This window comes from Astyanax mexicanus, chromosome 12, assembly GCF_023375975.1.
Source record: "Astyanax mexicanus isolate ESR-SI-001 chromosome 12, AstMex3_surface, whole genome shotgun sequence".
NCBI classification, from domain to species: domain Eukaryota; kingdom Metazoa; phylum Chordata; class Actinopteri; order Characiformes; family Acestrorhamphidae; genus Astyanax; species Astyanax mexicanus.
The window spans coordinates 7,158,583-7,176,119 of NC_064419.1; the positions used below are offsets into that span (position 1 = coordinate 7,158,583).

Below are 17,537 nucleotides of genomic sequence, written 5' to 3' on the forward strand. Positions count from 1 at the left end.
TTTCCCTATGAGGTTTTTACAGGTGTAGCACCTCTGCTGGCTATTTGCAGGATGATATTTATCTGTGCATCCCTGTATGTTTTATTGTCAAAACAGCCACGCTATAAACTCAACGAAGGAAGTCTGACACGTTTGATCTGGGAGACTGGGCAGGTCTACTGAATGAGTGGGTAAATCTGGTTCAGACTCTGGTTGCAAATTTGGTGAACAACATGCTGTATAATCAATTTTTTTGTCTATAAAATAGAACGAAACATAACCACTACACTCATGTTTCCTACAGCCATTGCTTTTAACCATAAAAGTATTTCTAGGCCATCATATCATTACCTTATAAATACTTTTATTTCTTTTAATTACATAACAATTACAAGCCAGTTAAGCAAGGATCTCTCTTCTGTTCTGTGGTGTTTTGGGTTATATACTCTCCCATGTAGAATGGAAATAGACTCCTCCCTTTTTAATTATAAAGATCATGGTGTCCATTTATTATTAGACCTAACAGACACACTGAGTATTATAGCCTGTCTGCTGTCAGCGATTCTAAATGCACCGGAGTCTCTTGAGAGTCTGGGTGTTGATATGGTAACAAGCCTGCAGAACCTAGATAGAAGACCTAGATAATCAGACAGTTACAAAACATCAAGTTACAGGTTTATTTTCCAGAGCCAGAGATCGAGAACTTGTCTTTGGTTGAATCAACACAGAAACACAGCGTTACTTCTTTCCTTTCTTCTTTCCATTTTTCCCTCCTTTCTTTGGGGCTTCGTCCTCCACTGTCCCTGAGGCGGCTTTGATTCTCTTCTTACCAAGAGGAGTCTTAGCATACCAGGCCTGTGGAAGAAAAAAAAAACAGTGTAAGAGTAACTAGAGTAACAGGCTGACTTTGATCCTCTATACTGTGCATACGTACTGTACGCTATTTATCTGACTCCTTCTATTCTAAGCAAAGTGTAGGAAACAGTGGGTAAGAAAAACACAGTATTGATTTTTAATTATCAGTTTAAATCATAGACTGTGTATAGCTGGACAGAGCATCGTCTCTCAAAAGTGAAGCCACCACAGGTCGGGCGCCCCCTGCTGTTCGGTTGCAGAAAGCTGTGTAACCCCACCCATCCCCATAGGTTTCAATAGCAAAACAGACAACTTTCAATCAAGTTTTTTTCTAATATACTGTAATTCTACCTCCGTTATTTAAATGCAGCAGCTAGTGTAACCTCTGCTTATATTGACAATTTTTTATATCCCAACAGAACTCGTTTTTAAAACGTTATTCAGTTCTATTCAAAAAAGGTGTGGTTATTTTAAAAGGGCTGGTTATGGGTGGGACCAATAACAGACCGTCAGCTCCGCTCCGCTCTGCTCCGCACTGCTCCGCAGCCTGTGACCTCGAGGCAGCCCTCAGGGGCGGGGTCAATTAAATGATTAGGCTGTCTCTCAACAGTCTTTTTCCCTCCTCTGGTCTCTACTGCGCAGACTCGGGTTTCAGGATCGCCAACATGGCGGAAGATTTTGGCTTCATTTTCACTGAATGAATGGGAGCGACGACACGGCGTCCATCTTTTTTTACAGTCTCTGGTTTAAATCTAAAGACTGGTGTCAGACAGTGGTTCATTTAGTGTTGCGTTTAAAACCCGCCCACTAGATCTTTTATATCTCACTATTCTGATTGGAGATCTGCGCAGGCGCAGTAGTAATATCATGTAAAAAAATCAAGTTTTTTGTGCATTTTTGAGCAAAATGCAAGAAACGGTTCATGCTGTTTTGGTCAAGCACACATAAAACACTATGTACTTTACTATGCATGTCACAAACACCAAACAGAGCATTATGTGTTTGAAGAGAACAGACTTTACCCTTATTTGTGTGTTTTGAGTGGATTTAAGGCCAAAACACAGAGAAAAAAATATTGCTGCATTGTTGCAGCGATGCCTGTTACAATACTATGCTAAAGTTCAGTCAGCCCTTTAGCATAACCCATTATTTCACTAATTTTGTCTGTACAGACAAACTGCATGGCTAGGGTCTGGATTTTATACACCTGTAGCAATGGAATAAAATGAAACACCCAAATTCAATGATTTCTCCTTACTTTAAGAGCCTCCTCTTCATCCTGGAACACGGGGTCGATTCTGGCCAGAGGAGATACGAATTCAGTCGCGACCAGCGGCCGTTTAGCCAACAGCTGGATGCGCCGCTCTGTCAGGACGCTCCGGATCACCTGCACCATGTGACCCTGGGTGTAGCCATCTGAGATCTTGGCCAGGGAGCTGATGTCCAGGGTGCTGGTCACCACTCCACCATTGCGCTGTATCAGCTGCTTCCACATAACTGGAGAAGATCACATATCAGAGTTTTAGTTCATTAAAATTTTATTAACCCTTGTGTGGTGTTCGGGTCTGTGGGACCCGTTTTCATTTTTCATCAAATGATACTAAAAAAATATTGTTTCTAACTCAAACTCATTGGCATTGGCTCATTTTTAGTGAAAAACATATATCAAAACACTTTTTCAATAAACACACCCTGTACACCCCTCCCTAACTATTTATATTACATACAGTATGTTTGGCCAAGGGCTAATAAACATTGCTTCATTTGTAAATTTGAAACTAAACAAATTTTCTCATTTTCTATTAAATCATTTTCTATTACATTTTATTAAAAAACTAATAAAAAAAGAGTAGCACTTTTTGAAAGAAATGTAACATAAGAAAGGTAAAGGGTAAATATTAACCATGTAAGCTGTTTATATTGCTTGCAATTTAGGTGAAGCAAGCATGTGTAAAGCATTTTAATGTAAAATTGCTTAATTTTGCTGAATTAAACACAAGTAACAAAGTAAACAAGTAACAAAAATATGAACACCACACAAGGGTTAAGATACCCAACTACCTAACTGCAGTTAGTTTTGTGTGCATATCCTTCAAACCAGGGGTCTTAAAACTACAAACTACTGGCCAAGGTAGCTTCATACGCTCCTTCATGGGTAAAAAAAAATGTAGCTTAAATCCATTGCAGTCAGTTTTATTATTTAAAAATTTTAACAGTGATGTGTGAATCAATTCAAAAATATAATCTGCTTTATCACAAAAAAATTCTGTGATTTATTCTGTATACCAGCTCAAACAGCACTTTATCAGAAGTTTAGCTCAATTTAAAAAAAGTATATTTGAAAGTGGATCGAAACCAGATCACGTTCTCAACTACAAGTGATCCGATCCAGACTACGGCAGAAGTTGGGGTCAAACTTGATGGCAGGGTTCATTTTTCAAATGATTTTAAATGAATCACGCGTGTTACGATTAAATGTTGTCATCCCTAATTTTTAATCTGACTTTATATGGTTTAACCGCATGTTTTACCTACGAAATTTTTGTTTATTTAGAATATTTTGTTTCTAGTTCTATGGCTATCACAAACCCATTTTTAATGAGCTTTTTTTCTCAATTACCCAACATTACACACTCTCTTAAAACCGTGTAAAGGTTTATTATCTATAAACATTTACTTAATTATGGAGTACTAAACTGCAGTGTGATAGCCAAACTAACCGGACTAAACATATGCAATGTAAAAAAAAACACACACATCAACCTTGGTTTAGACTTTGGGTGGAATGCCTGATGGAGTATAATTTATTCATTCATTACTAGCTCAAATCATTGGATAAGTTAAAAGATACACTCTGTTCCTACTGAATCTAGATATATAAGATAAACATGATTCGTAAGATCAGGTACCGTATCTGGAGGCGTAGTCTGGGCGTGGTATGAGGATGATCTTGGTATAAACCTTGCACAGTGATTTTAAGTCAGCATTGACGGGGCTGTTTGTTGTTCCCACGATGAGAACCCGGTCTTCACCTTTCATGCCTTTGAGGATTTTTGGTAAATCTTTCTTCAGTCGCTTTGGATCCAGCTGTGAATGAATAAAAGACCAGAGACAGAGCTTTAACCTGTACACCCACCACTTATTTATACAATTACAGGGTTCTTGTAGCATTTCAAATTTAATTATTTTTTAGACAGCAATATAGTTTAATTTAACCCAAAAATGTAGTCATATTTTCTTTGGTAGAAAATAATTTATTGTATAGGAAATCAACCTTAATTCTTTTCCCAGTAATTAAGCTAACTTGCCGCTAACGTTACTATGTTAGCAGGCTCACTGCTAACCTTAGTTCTCTCCCCAGTAATGTAGCTAGATAACTTGCTAACGTTAGTATGTTAGCTAGCTCACTGCTAACCTTAGTTCTCTCCCCAGTAATGTAGCTAGATAACTTGCTAACGTTAGTATGTTAGCTAGCTCACTGCTAACCTTAGTTCTCTCCCCAGTAATGTAGCTAGATAACTTGCTAACGCTAGTATGTTAGCTAGCTCACTGCTAACCTTAGTTCTCTCCCCAGTAATGTAGCTAGATAACTAGCTGCAAACGTTAGTATGTTAGCTAGCTCTCCGCTAACGTTAGCTAGCTCTTCATTGACCTTAGTTCTCTTTCCAGTAACATTAGCTGGCTCACCGCTAAAGTTAACATGTGCTTTTCCACCAGCATTAAACTCACTGTCTAAAAATTAATACCTACAGCAAATTTACAGTAAATTTAAGACAATTTAAGATCTTAAATACCCATATTTTAGTTGAAGACCTGTAGAAAACGTGAATTACTGGTAACTAATCTGCCAATTATGCGACAGCAGTGCAGTACCAAACACCATGGAGATACGATTTAGCAGCTTTAGGTAATGTTCACAACAACCAGAAGAAAAATCCATCACATGAAAAAATATGATCTTATGATTTTGCTCGGTCCGTTTAGTTCAGTGCAGTTAAAGTGATCTATCAGAAGTTAGTGGTTACCTCTTTTTCCTCTTTTGGAACTTTCTTGTAAAACATTTTTTCTGCATCTCCGATCCACACCACTGAGGGCTGCATCAATCTGGCAACCTGGATATATCACAAAAACACTTCCTACTTAGTCACAACGCAGGATGTGTAACGCTATGTAAGGTAAAAGAAAGCATACATGCCCTGCTGCAACTTTTTGCTGCTTAATATAGAAGAAAAAATCAATTTATTCTCATTTTCTATAACATATCTACACAAGGTGGATTATATATGCTCAATATCACTTATTTTACCCTAGTCTTAGACACACAATGATTTACCAATTTTCTTTTGGACTACAAGTATTTTTTGTTTCAATATTGTGCAGCCCTAATTGTGATATTCCTTAAAATGTGCAAAAATAAAACATTTTTTTACATTTATTAAATAAGTGCTATAAATACCACCTTACTGTAAGTGTACATTATTTACAGAACATTTAAACAAATTCTTAAGCATTAAAACGGCTGCACTGTCATTTTACCTTAAATACCATATGGAGCATCATTGTCAGGCCGTTCTTGCCCGGGTACTTCCCCACCAAGTTTGCTGAGGACAGATCAAAAAGGTTGGCTCCTGTCTCCTGACAGATCGCATGGACCAGCATCTTCTTTCCCACTCCTGACGGACCCACCAGGAGGATGGCCTTCACCAGAGGGGCTTTCTCATGGACTACTTGGGAACCTTCAGTTGATTAATTCAATAAAAATGAGGATTAATAAAGGTAATTCCATTTTAATAGCTTCATCTTCTGGTTTAAAAAAAATCTGGATATCAGGATTCATGAATACCAGTTATTAAAGAAACAGAAAAATAGTATGTGTGAGGTCTACTCACCCAGAGGTAAGACAGCATAAAGAGCTATAACTTGCCGCACGTCAGATAATGAGGGCATGGGCTCAATGTCTGTCAGCCGCAGGGTGGTGCCAAGGTAGCTATAATCACCTTAAATGAAACACAAGAAACACAAGAAAGGAACCATAGAGCCCTGATATTTAAACACAAATACACATATAGATACTAAAGTATTTATGTTGTAATTGTATTTTTTATTCTGCAAATGTCAGAGCCGATCCGGACTTCCCTGGGGACCTGAGCAAGTCTCTTCTACCTAAACTCCATAATGGGACCATTTCTAAAGCTGCCATAGGTCTTAAATGTAATTAAAATAATATAGGTGAAGTCCATCCATATACTGTCTGTACACTGCTCCTTACACAGTTACAGCTTTAAAGAGACAGTTTCATTATATGTTGGATAATTACGTGAATTTGAACACATTTAACAATAGAAATGTAGAATTAAAGGTGGAAAAACTAAAATAAAAATGATGAAAAAAGTTAAAGAACTTGTGGAATTTCACTCCTTTACTATTTAAGGTAGAACACAAAAATCCAACAAACAGCCAGAGAATACTATTTATGTAACAGCTATAGCACTTGGCTTAATAGCAGAAAAGTAGTTGTTTATTTTATTCTCCAGCTTTTAGTGTTTAAGTATTTAAGGTGGCACTTGTCTGACTGTGTGAATATAGCAGCAGCATTTAAGGTGGAACTAGTCTTATTGTGTTAAAATAGTGCCAGCATTTAAGGTTAAACTAATAGGGTTGTGTAAATATAGCAGCATTTAAGGTGAAACTAGTTTGATTGTGTTAAACTAATGTGATTGTGTGAATATAGCAGCAGCTTTTAAGGTGGAACTAATGTGATTGTGTAAATATAGTAGCAGCATTTAAGGTGGAACTAGTTTGATTGTGTGAATTTAGCAGCAGCATTTAAGGTGGAACAAAACAGGTTTTGTGTAAATACTGCAGCAGCAGCATTTAAGGTGGAGCGTTTTACATTAATTTCAGGGGCCCTAATTAATTTGCGTAGCCCTACGCATCGAGTGTAGTGAGCATATAGGGTGGTCTGGCTCTGGCAAGGGGTATCAGTACGTGTATTTATACCAAACAATCACAATATGGGATTCATGGGTCATGGGATGGTGCACACAATTGCATGGAGAATACATGGTACATATAATTAGGAGAAATACTGTAATTCACCCTATGTGCATGTGCTACCCAGAAACCTGCTGTGAACTGTTGGATTTGCATGTTAATGTGGGCACTGTTAAAACAAATGTCAGGTATAGCTCACATAAAAATTAATCCAATGTTCTGTGTAATGTCTAATACGTTTTTTTTAATATATAATTGATATAAAAGAAAAATCCTAAATTGCCTTAACATCTATAAAAGTTCCAGTGTCTGAGATATTTTATTTACTAAGAGAAACATACTATGCACTGAAACCCTGATACATACCTATGTAGTCCTGTAATTTAACATTATCTGCTGGTTTTAACAGCCCCTGCTCCACCAGTTCTTGGTACAGCGACTCGATGGTCCTGATTAGAGAAAAATTCACTCACTCAGTAACAAAACCAAAAACCTGAAACATGTTCACAAACATGACACACATAATCAGGAGAACTCACCTATCTGCCGTGAGATCCTTCTCTTTTTTTTTCTTCTTCCCACTTTTTGATGCCTTCTTTTTCTGTTTAAAGACAGAGAAATACAGTCCAGTCTCTCCTCTACACACAGTCCAGCTGTTAAATCAGCAGGATAAACCACTTCAATATTAACAAAGATTTAATCTGCAGATCCAGCAGACCTTTGCAGCAGCTTTGGCCTTCCCGCCTTTATCTCCGTCTACAGCCAACTTCCAGTTAGCAAGCTCCTGCCTCATCAGCTCATCCACCTGCACAGACGCAGAGCAAATATAATATGCCAATGACATATTGTGACAATATTCATCAATAAGGCTCGTTTGAATTCATTTGGATTCAGTAACACGTTATTATTTTTTAATGTAACTATTTACAGCACCACTTTTGACCCTAACTTGCATTTTACATTTCTTACATTCATTCTTTTATTTAAATTGTAATATTCACTAAAAAAATGAATTGCTTGACACCACTAAATATAATACATGATAACAACATTTATCAATACGGCTCATTTTGAGTGTGGTAAGTTTATTTTTCAACAAAATGAAGGAGATGCGAAATGTGCACAAATGTGTGACTTTACAGTAATAACCACAACAAAAACTATGTATAAAAAAAAAAACTCATGAAAAACTAATGACCATTAAGAGCAGCTCTTAACAATACCAAGCTAAAGTGACTAAAACAATTTTTTCCTTAATGTGACACAGATCTGTTTTTTATTTTCAGATTGGTGTGGATGTGCCAAATCTGATCTTTTTGACTCACTGTCATATGTGGTCCTTGATAAGATACCTATCTGATTGACGGCCATGAGAGATGAATGTAAATATTCAGATGAGATATGTGTATTTTTGCCTGTACATATGCACTTAGTGCTGTCGTCATCTTCTAAAACACAGTGTTGTGCTGAATTATGACTCCCTGTCAAAATCTGACTCCCTTTCTTGTAAATGCACATCATGCATGAGCATCACTTAAGCTAAGTTGGATTATACAGACATGTGGCTTGTAATGTGAATGTAGCCTGAGAAAAAACAAAGTAGCAGTTGTTAGTGATCTTCCAGTACCTGAAGTCTTATTTCTGCCTCGATCTCCTTCCTCTTCTCCTCTTTGATGAGCTCTGCCTCGTGTCTCTGGTTGAAGTTCTTGGACTCCTCTCTGTTCTTCCAAACATCTATAACACACACATGTATTATTATTATTATTACTGTAGTTTATTAATTACCTACCATTAAACTAAAATATAGGTTCTGTGTGAGTTTCCCAGACTAGGATTAAGCCTAATCCAGGACTTCATTGTATTTTGAATGGAGATTTGCTTTTAAAACTAGTGTTGCAGACAAATATTAATAATAATCATTTTTATAGACCAATGATTTGTTTATTGTAAGTCATAGAGCAGTGGTTCCACTAATAAAAGGATTTGTTCATTTTTACACTCTACTTCCATAAATTAACAAAATCAAGTGTTAAACATAACTTGTCACACAAATTATAGCTTAAATATCTCTTCATAAACTGAAAATTATCAGCCATACAAAACTAGGACAGTAACATTAGCTGAGTTAACATTAGAATCTATTTGTTTCTCTATGTAAGTTGACTTCAGTAGCACAGCCGAGGTAATTTATAACAATAAATGCACCGTTTATGTACAAATATGATTAGAGTAGCAGTGTTGAGTTAAATTCATTAATACAAAAGCACTGCTGAGGTAAATTCATAATTAGAAAAGGACTGCTGTGATAACTTTATTACAAGAATAGCACTTCTGAGGCAAATGTGCCTTGTTTTGATCTGCTGGAATGCAAAACAGTTACGTGGTCAATAAATATATATTTTTTAAAAGCAAGACAAAATACATAGGCTATACAACGTATTTAAAAAAAAAAAAACGCAAGAAAATGTTTGATATTTAGGATTTGGACAAAAGTTCATTTTTTAAAAGATAAATTCAATTTAAAAATGTACCATTTTCAGTGCATTCCTAATTTAAATAAATAATATTTATACTCCACATCTAGACTGGGTAACTGGAGTTAATAGACTTATTTTACCGGTAAAGGTTTTCTGTCCAGTCTGCAGCTGCGACAGAAAGGCAGAAGGCAGCATCATCAGTCCAGGTTCCTCCTCCTGAAACAAGAGTATACATATCAGTGACAGACAATTAAAATTCACTATATGAACAAAAAGTATTGGTTCACCTATTTATTTATTGCTATTCACTGGTTATATACCAGTAGAAAGAATTTCCATTCCAGGGACACTGACAGTGAGGTCAGGGTGTTGAATTAGGATCCCCACCCCAACATAAAATAGCTTAATGCATTCATTAGAGGGGCTGTCCACAAAACATTTGGACATATTTTTTTATTTTTCTGCTCCTTATTTTTATTTGTTTTATGATGTCTGGTGATTCTCACCTCCTCTTCTCCTGGTCCTTTCCTCCTGTCTTTATTCTCCTCCTTTCCCTTAGGTCTTTTGCTGGTTTCCTCCTCTTCTTTAGCTGCCAGCTCCTCCATCAGCTTCAGTCAGATGCACATTTTATAAAATTAGAGAAATCCGTTAAAAAAAATCTGCACCACAATAAAAATCAACAGCAATGAAAGAAACGGTGCAAATTAGAATAATATTTGATGGTACTGATTTATTGCAAAAGAAAAACTTTTTAAAACTTTTTTTAAAATGTATTACAGCATCTTAACTCTCCTATAAAGTTTTGGGATAAACTGACCCATTCTAAAGGTTTACAATACAGAAAAATATATATATTTTAATTAATTTCAAAACATGAATCCTTAATCTTAACCTAATTAGGTGCGATGAACATATTAATAAAATTAATGTGTTTGTATTATGAATGTTACATGAGTAAATATTTAGACCAAAACTGAGGCCAATAATTTATTTTTTAATTGTGAATTAACATGTGAACCATGATTTGCCACGCATAAAAATTGGAATTACATTATTTTATATAAGCTCATATTATATTACTTGTTAATTTCAAGATACCTGAGATTCAACATACCTCAGTTTAACCAAGGAACATTACTGCTGTTAGTTAAACTTAAATATAACAGGATTCATCTTTATTTCATTTAATTGTTTGTTATTTTTGTAATTTATGTATATTTAATTTGACTATTATGACTATTAAAATACCTGTTCAGGTGTTTTATCAGCAAAAATGAGAGAAGAGCCGCCGTCTTCTTCTTCTGGATAATCAGGAAACGAACCTGTTGCATCACTTTGTACAACAGACAAAACATTTTTTAAATTCATACAAAATCAAACATACTGATATAGGCTGTATTACTAATTTATATATGGAAGGAAATATATTAAGAGTCTCACTCACTGGCATTCGATGAACCACTGCCGTATCTGATCCTTCATGTTCTCCTTCATGTCGGGGCCCTCCACCTCCCGCAGGCTGTTAGTGATGGAGATGATGGATTTCTGGTAGTCTTCTTCATGCTCCTCCTGCCTGATCCTCCTGCGGTTTTTAGTGTCCTCAGCAACCACGGAGGCGGGGCAAGGCTGGGGCAGGCTGTGGTCTGGAGCCTGGAGTGACACAGAGGAAGAACAAGGCAGAGTTATCCAACAGAGGCAGAGCTCCATCTACTGTCTGTCCACAAAAATATATATTAACAATAAAATGAGTAAAACAACATGTATCAGGGTTCATACACTTTTTTTTCACAATTTTTCCATGACTTTTCCATGCCTTCAAGGCACATTTTCATGACCACACAATTTTTAAAACATCAGACATGAAAAAAAAACAAACGTCAACTAAAACTATAATTAAAATATATTATAGTAGGCCTAAAACTAATCTGATAAAAATGTTGACACACAATTTTTAATAATAAAATATGTGTCAGATCCTAAGGGCTCCATTGTGTCCGGCTAAATTCCTGAATTAACTCAAAATAGTATTTTTTTCCATCGATAAGCAGAAACACAAAGATTTGTAGACCAAATGTCCATGACTTTTCCAAACTTTTTGAGTATTTGGGTTTTTTTAAAACGTAGCCAGGCCTGAAAATTGCTATTTTCAAATTCCATGACTTTTCAAGGTTTTAATGACCGTATGAACCCTGATGTATAGTCAGGAATGTATGCCCAATAAAGTAGTTTATTATTTCCATCGTGTCCATCTAGTGGAAAAATGAATCACAGATTAGAAACAATAGTGTTAATACTGAAAATTGTTGTTCTATTATTTAATCAGGTAAAAAATATATATATACCTTAGCTAGATAGTCAGTAATTGGAGCACTTGACTCACCATCCCCAGGAAAATCATCTCCTCTTCACTTTCCTGCTTCGTTCTCTTCCTCTGCATAAAACCTTTCCACACCTGCAGTGTTTAGAATGAGTACAGTGCATTTCACATTCAATAACTTCAATAACTTATGTAAAACATAAAATACAAACACACGTTCCATACTGAGAACTAAAACAAATGTATTTTAAAATACTTTGTAATATAATAAATAATGCATTCACCAGTCAATTTCATATATGCCAAATATATGTTGAAAATACAAAAAAATACATTTATGACTAACACACATTTAAAGAAAATAAAAAAAATATTTTGTAAGAAATGACAAAATATGGGGACATAAACCACGCCTTAAAGGTCTCATTCCATGTCTATTCATACGTGCATATAGCCTTTGATTGACTAACAGCACTGCAAGGCAGCAAAAGAAACAATAGTTACAATAGTTACAACAGACATTTTTACTCTAATAGCAGCCTTTGCAATGTCATATGTTACTTTACAACATATGTAATGCCCTAATAAGTACAGTTTAGCCACTGACTTAGCCGGAGATCCTATGTAAACCTAGTTACTTACAGAGCGGTGGGTAGTCCAGGTCCAGAAAGTAAAAACACCCCCCAGGGTTGGCTCCACCCCTTCTCCTCCTTTGTCTCTATTACTTACCAAGAATTTCCCCCCGGGGATCAATAAAGTATCTATCTATCTATCTATCTATCTATCTATCTATCTATCTATCTATCTATCTATCTATCTATCTATCTATCTATCTATCTATCTATCTATCTATCTATCTATCTATCTATCTATCTATCTATCTATCTATCTATCTATCTATCTATCTATCTATCTATCTATCTATCTATCTATCTATCTATCTATCTATCTATCTATCTCTTACCTTAGCTGTGGAGGATCCGGTTTAACAACCATCCTCAAGCCACTCTGAACTTTTGCCCAAAGTAATTCAACTTGTTCATCCCCCCACACCAATCAGGAGCGATCCATTATATAGCAAAATATTTTCAACAGATTAAATTTTTGTCCATGTTCACAATCCCAAATCCCTCATTTTGATTAAACTCATTTAAAATATATTTTTATCCTATATGAGTGGAGTGCTCTACATTCACTACCATAAACTACAAATCTGTAATACCTTCTGGATGCAGATAGCAGCCTGTTCAGCAGCAGCTTCTCCGAGGTCCCTGTTCAAACTCTTCTTCTGCCTTTCCTGATCCCTCTGGATCTCCCGCATGAACTTGGCCCTCAGACGACCCTGCCGCGCCCTCTCTGTCACCTGAATGATCCTAATGGCCTTCTCCATGCTCAGCGTTCGCTCTGCACCAGTCTGAGAACAGAATGCCCATTGCTTTTACACAGGAAGATGAGCATAGTAACGTGTCTTAAAAAAACTTTTATATTTAATTTATAAAAAATATATACAGGACATATACAGGAGTTGGACGATGAAACTAAAACACCAGTGATTTTAGTCCTGGAGCTTTCATGGCTAAATTGGACCAGCCTGGTGGCCAATCTTCATTAATTGCACATTGCACCAGTAAGAGCAGCGTGTGAAGGTTCAATTAGCAGGGTAAGAGCACAGTTCTGCCCATAATATTGCAATGCACACAACATTATGGGTGACATACCAGAGTTTAAAAGAGGACAAATTGTTGGTGCACATCTTGCTGGAGCAGCTTTGTGATGTATCAAGAGCACCGATATCCAGGTTAATGTCAGCATACCACCAAGAAGGACCAACCACATCCAACAGGATTAACTGTGGACGCTGTAAGAGGAAGCCGTCTGAAAGGGATGTTCGGGTGCTAACCCAGATTGTACCCAAAAAAACATAAAACCACGGCTGATCAAATCACGGCAAAATTCATTGTGCACCTCAACTCTCCTGTTTCCAACAGAACTGTCCGTCACCACAATAAATTATTGTGGTCTAAAACCAGGTGTTTCAGTTTCATTGTCCAACCCCTGTATATTTTCCAATTCCACTTTATAAATATTCTTCTCATCCTTTTACACCTTTCCCACCTGACCCCCTGAAGAAAATATATTTTAACTGAGGTTCTTAGTTAATTCCTCATTTATACACACTCACTTTAGGCTTCTCTACCACTTCTAGCTTCTCCAGAATGCTGGAGAGTATTTTGCTCCGGTCCCGCAGCACTTTGCTCCGCTCGCTGATGAAATACCGTGGGATTGGAATTTCCAGATCCTCCTACAACACATAATGTAGATAACATACATCAAATGCACAAATCAAAGTAAAATCTATCAGTTTGTGTCTTATGCAGATTAGTGGTGTAGTCCTCAAGTTACCTTATATATTTAAAATATATTTGACATAAAAGAAATACGTGTACATTAGGGGGATATCAATGATATGGTCCTTAAATAATATTGCAATATTTCACAATATTTTTGTAATAGCAATACTCTTGACAATATGACAGAACTCTAAATTAAAAAAAAATATTTCAAAAATACACTACTGCAACAAAATGAAAACTCAATTTTATTATTGCTAACGATATGATATGGCACACCCCTAACTGAGATATTAAAATATACAAGAATTTAAGCAGATTTGTAACAGAAGTCAATGATCCAGAAGGTCATGATACAAATAATAATGCACTCCAAATATCTCCATATATCCAGGATTAAAGTAAAATTAATGATACTGGATGGATATAATCTGTCTCTAGTAGATACAGTTGTGGTCAAAAGTTTACATACACTTGTAAAAAAACATAATGTTATGGCTGTCTTGAGTTTTCAATAAGTTCTACAACTCTTATTTTTCTGTGATAGAGTGATCGGAACACATACATGTTTGTCACAAAAAACAGTCATAAAATTTGGTTCTTTCATAAATTTATTATGGGTCTGCTGAAAATGTCACCAAATCTGCTGGGTCAAAAATATACATACAGCAACATTAGTATTTGGTTACATGTCCCTTGGCCATTTTCACGGCAACTAGGCGCTTTTGGTAGCCATCCACAAGCTCCTGGCAAGCTTCAGGTCGAATGTTTGACCACTCTTCTTGACAGAATTGGTGCAGTTCAGCTAAATGTGATGGTTTTCTTGCATGAACCCGTTTCTTTAGCACTGTCCACATGTTCTCAATGGGGTTTAAGTCAGGACTTTGGGAAGGCCATTCTAAAACCTTAATTCTAGCCTGGTTTAGCCATTCCTTTACCACTTTTGATGTGTGTTTTGGGTCATTGTCTTGTTGGAACACCCAACTGCGCCCAAGACCCAACCTTCGGGCTGATGGTTTTAAGTTTTCCTGCAGAATTTGGAGGTAATCCTCCTTCTTCATTATCCCATTTACTTTCTGCAAAGAACCAGTTCCACTGGCAGCAAAACATCCCCAGAGCATAATACTACCACCACCATGCTTGACAGTAGGCATGGTGTTCCTGGGATTAAAGGCCTCACCTTTTCTCCTCCAAACATATTGCTGGGTGTTGTGGCCAAACAGCTCAATTTTTGTTTCGTCTGACCAGAGAACTTTCCTCCAGAAGGTTTTATCTTTGTCCATGTGATCAGCAGCAAACTTCAGCTGAGTCTTAAGGTGCCTTTTCTGGAGCAAGGGCTTCTTTCTTGCACGGCAGCCTCTCAGTCCATGGCGATGTAAAACACGCTTGACTGTGGAGACTGACACCTGTGTTCCATCAGCTTCCAAATCCTTGCAGACCTGCTTCTTGGTGATTCTTGGTTGACTCTTGACCATCCTGACCAATCTCCTCTCGGCAGCATGTGATAGCTTGCGTTTTCTTCCTGATCGTGGCAGTGACACAACTGTTCCATGCACTTTATACTTGCGTATAATTGTCTGCACAGTTGCTCTTGGGACCTGTAGCTGCTTTGAAATGGCTCCAAGTGACTTCCCTGACTTGTTCAAGTCAATAATTCGCTTTTTCAGATCCACACTGAGTTCCTTTGACTTTCCCATTGTAGCTTTTGTAGCTGAGTCTAATCACTGGGTCAAATGAGCCCTATTTAAATGGGCTCATGAGAAGTCAACAGCTGTAGTCAATCAGAATCACTTACAAGAAGTGAAGAGGCCATGACATGAAGCTAATTTGATTGACACAACTCGCTACATCACCAAAATTGACAAATTTTGTTGCTGTATGTATATTTTTGACCCAGCAGATTTGGTGACATTTTCAGCAGACCCATAATAAATTTATGAAAGAACCAAATTTTATGACTGTTTTTTGTGACAAACATGTATGTGTTCCGATCACTCTATCACAGAAAAATAAGAGTTGTAGAACTTATTGAAAACTCAAGACAGCCATAACATTATGTTTTTTTACAAGTGTATGTAAACTTTTGACCACAACTGTATATAATGGAAAATGAGAACAATGTGCATTTTTTTTGCTAAAAACAGCAAAAAAGTAGTACCCTGGTGTGATAATTTGGGCCCAATATTTCAGGATATGAAAAAATGCTGGCGATATTATTGAGTATGATACAATATTGCACACCTCTAATATCCATATATTTCTTATTTCTTATTATCACTTATTCTGTCACACATCAAGTCCTTCTTTTTGTAATTTTTGGTTGAATAAAAAAAAAATCCAAATATCTGGTGAATCTTGGAAACGTACAGGTGTTAGTTTCATATCCTGTATGACATCATCCATGTAGTGATACTCAGAGTACTCCTTCTCCACCATCTCGTTCTTGAGCTCCAGCACGCGCCCAATAACGTTGTCCAGAACCTGTCGGATCAGAATCCTCTTTTGAGGTTGGACGATCTGGTCATACGCCTCCTCCAGCTGCCTGAAGATCTGGACGTAGCGAACGTAAAGGGTCGCGAGCCGCTGGAAGAACACCACTCGGTCTCTCTCGGGTCGGAGAGGCTCGGCGGGCAGTTCCTGGGTCAGCAGGCTGCCCAGCTCCTCCTGAGCCCCGCTCCAGAGCTTACTGTACAGACTGCAGGACAAAAAGAACAGATTCTGATGCTTTCACTCTTGAACTGTATGGACAACAGGATTGGGACACGTATTTATTCATTTAATTTTCAATTTTTTTCTAGATTTATTTTACATAAATCTCACATGTAATCTCTCACATTTATAGTCTGAAGTAAAGACTTTTGACTATATAGGAACCATGTTTTACCAGATTAACCACGTTTTATGTATTGTTATGCATGCTTCCGCCCTTTTATGGCAAGCTGCATGACAAGGTGGACAATTTTAGTAAAACTGGCATTTAATGAAAACACGTTAACCTAGAGCTGCAATTACCATGATAATATACCATAACATGGTATATTATTTATTACTGCTAAAGCTAAAATATATATATATATATATATATCATTATTGAAATTATTCTTAATTGTAACTTAACCAGGCAGACCTCAACTAAAACTGTATACAATTTACGGAATGTTCTTTCAATTGAAATGTAAGCAGCTGTAGAAAGTAAACAGGAACCTTAAAACCTGATATTATTTACCATTAATAAAGACTGATAGATAAAAACTGTAAGTTACTAACCTGTGAGACATGGCACCGCCACCGCAGTTAACGCAGCTAACGCTACTAACGTAAGACCCCAAAACTAACTCTCTAACTAACGCAGCTGACAGATGTCAGTAAGCCGGCGCTGTTTATTGCATCAATATCGATGTATTAACACGTTTAAATTATGTTCAAAAACTAATATCGATTTAACAAACCAGCTAAGAGTCTATAAATCATTTTAAAGAACCGTTTTTGATCTAAAACCGAGACCAAGACTCGTCCCCTGCCCTCAGAGACTAACAAGTCCGTCTCCAGGGAAACACGAGCACC

At 36.8% G+C, this 17,537-nt stretch overlaps 1 protein-coding gene across 1 annotated transcript; it reads right to left on the reverse strand.

Moving 5' to 3' along the window:
- Positions 1-642: 642 nt before the first annotated feature.
- On the reverse strand, positions 643-17,537 carry zgc:153738 (uncharacterized protein LOC558115 homolog). The gene is made up of 19 exons (XM_022670248.2): positions 17,241-17,537; positions 16,341-16,668; positions 13,805-13,924; positions 12,845-13,036; positions 11,686-11,757; positions 10,750-10,955; positions 10,554-10,638; positions 9,812-9,913; positions 9,446-9,521; positions 8,456-8,562; positions 7,547-7,633; positions 7,368-7,429; positions 7,195-7,277; positions 5,724-5,831; positions 5,371-5,570; positions 4,860-4,946; positions 3,744-3,921; positions 2,093-2,331; positions 643-834 (listed from the first exon to the last, which is right to left on the reverse strand). Exons 1-19 carry the CDS (start codon positions 17,249-17,251, stop codon positions 718-720), a joined length of 2,460 nt encoding a protein of 819 aa, XP_022525969.2. The 5' UTR covers positions 17,252-17,537; the 3' UTR covers positions 643-717.

Bases quoted from the DNA above. Each gene is read 5' to 3' on its own strand.
- zgc:153738 (XM_022670248.2), bottom strand. The intron at 13,925-16,340 runs GTACGTTTCCAA...TATGTGTTGTAG, and splicing joins AGGATATGAAACTAACACCT to GAGGATCTGGAAATTCCAAT. The intron at 8,563-9,445 runs GTAAAATAAGTC...TGTGTGTTATAG, and splicing joins TGGACAGAAAACCTTTACCG to ATGTTTGGAAGAACAGAGAG.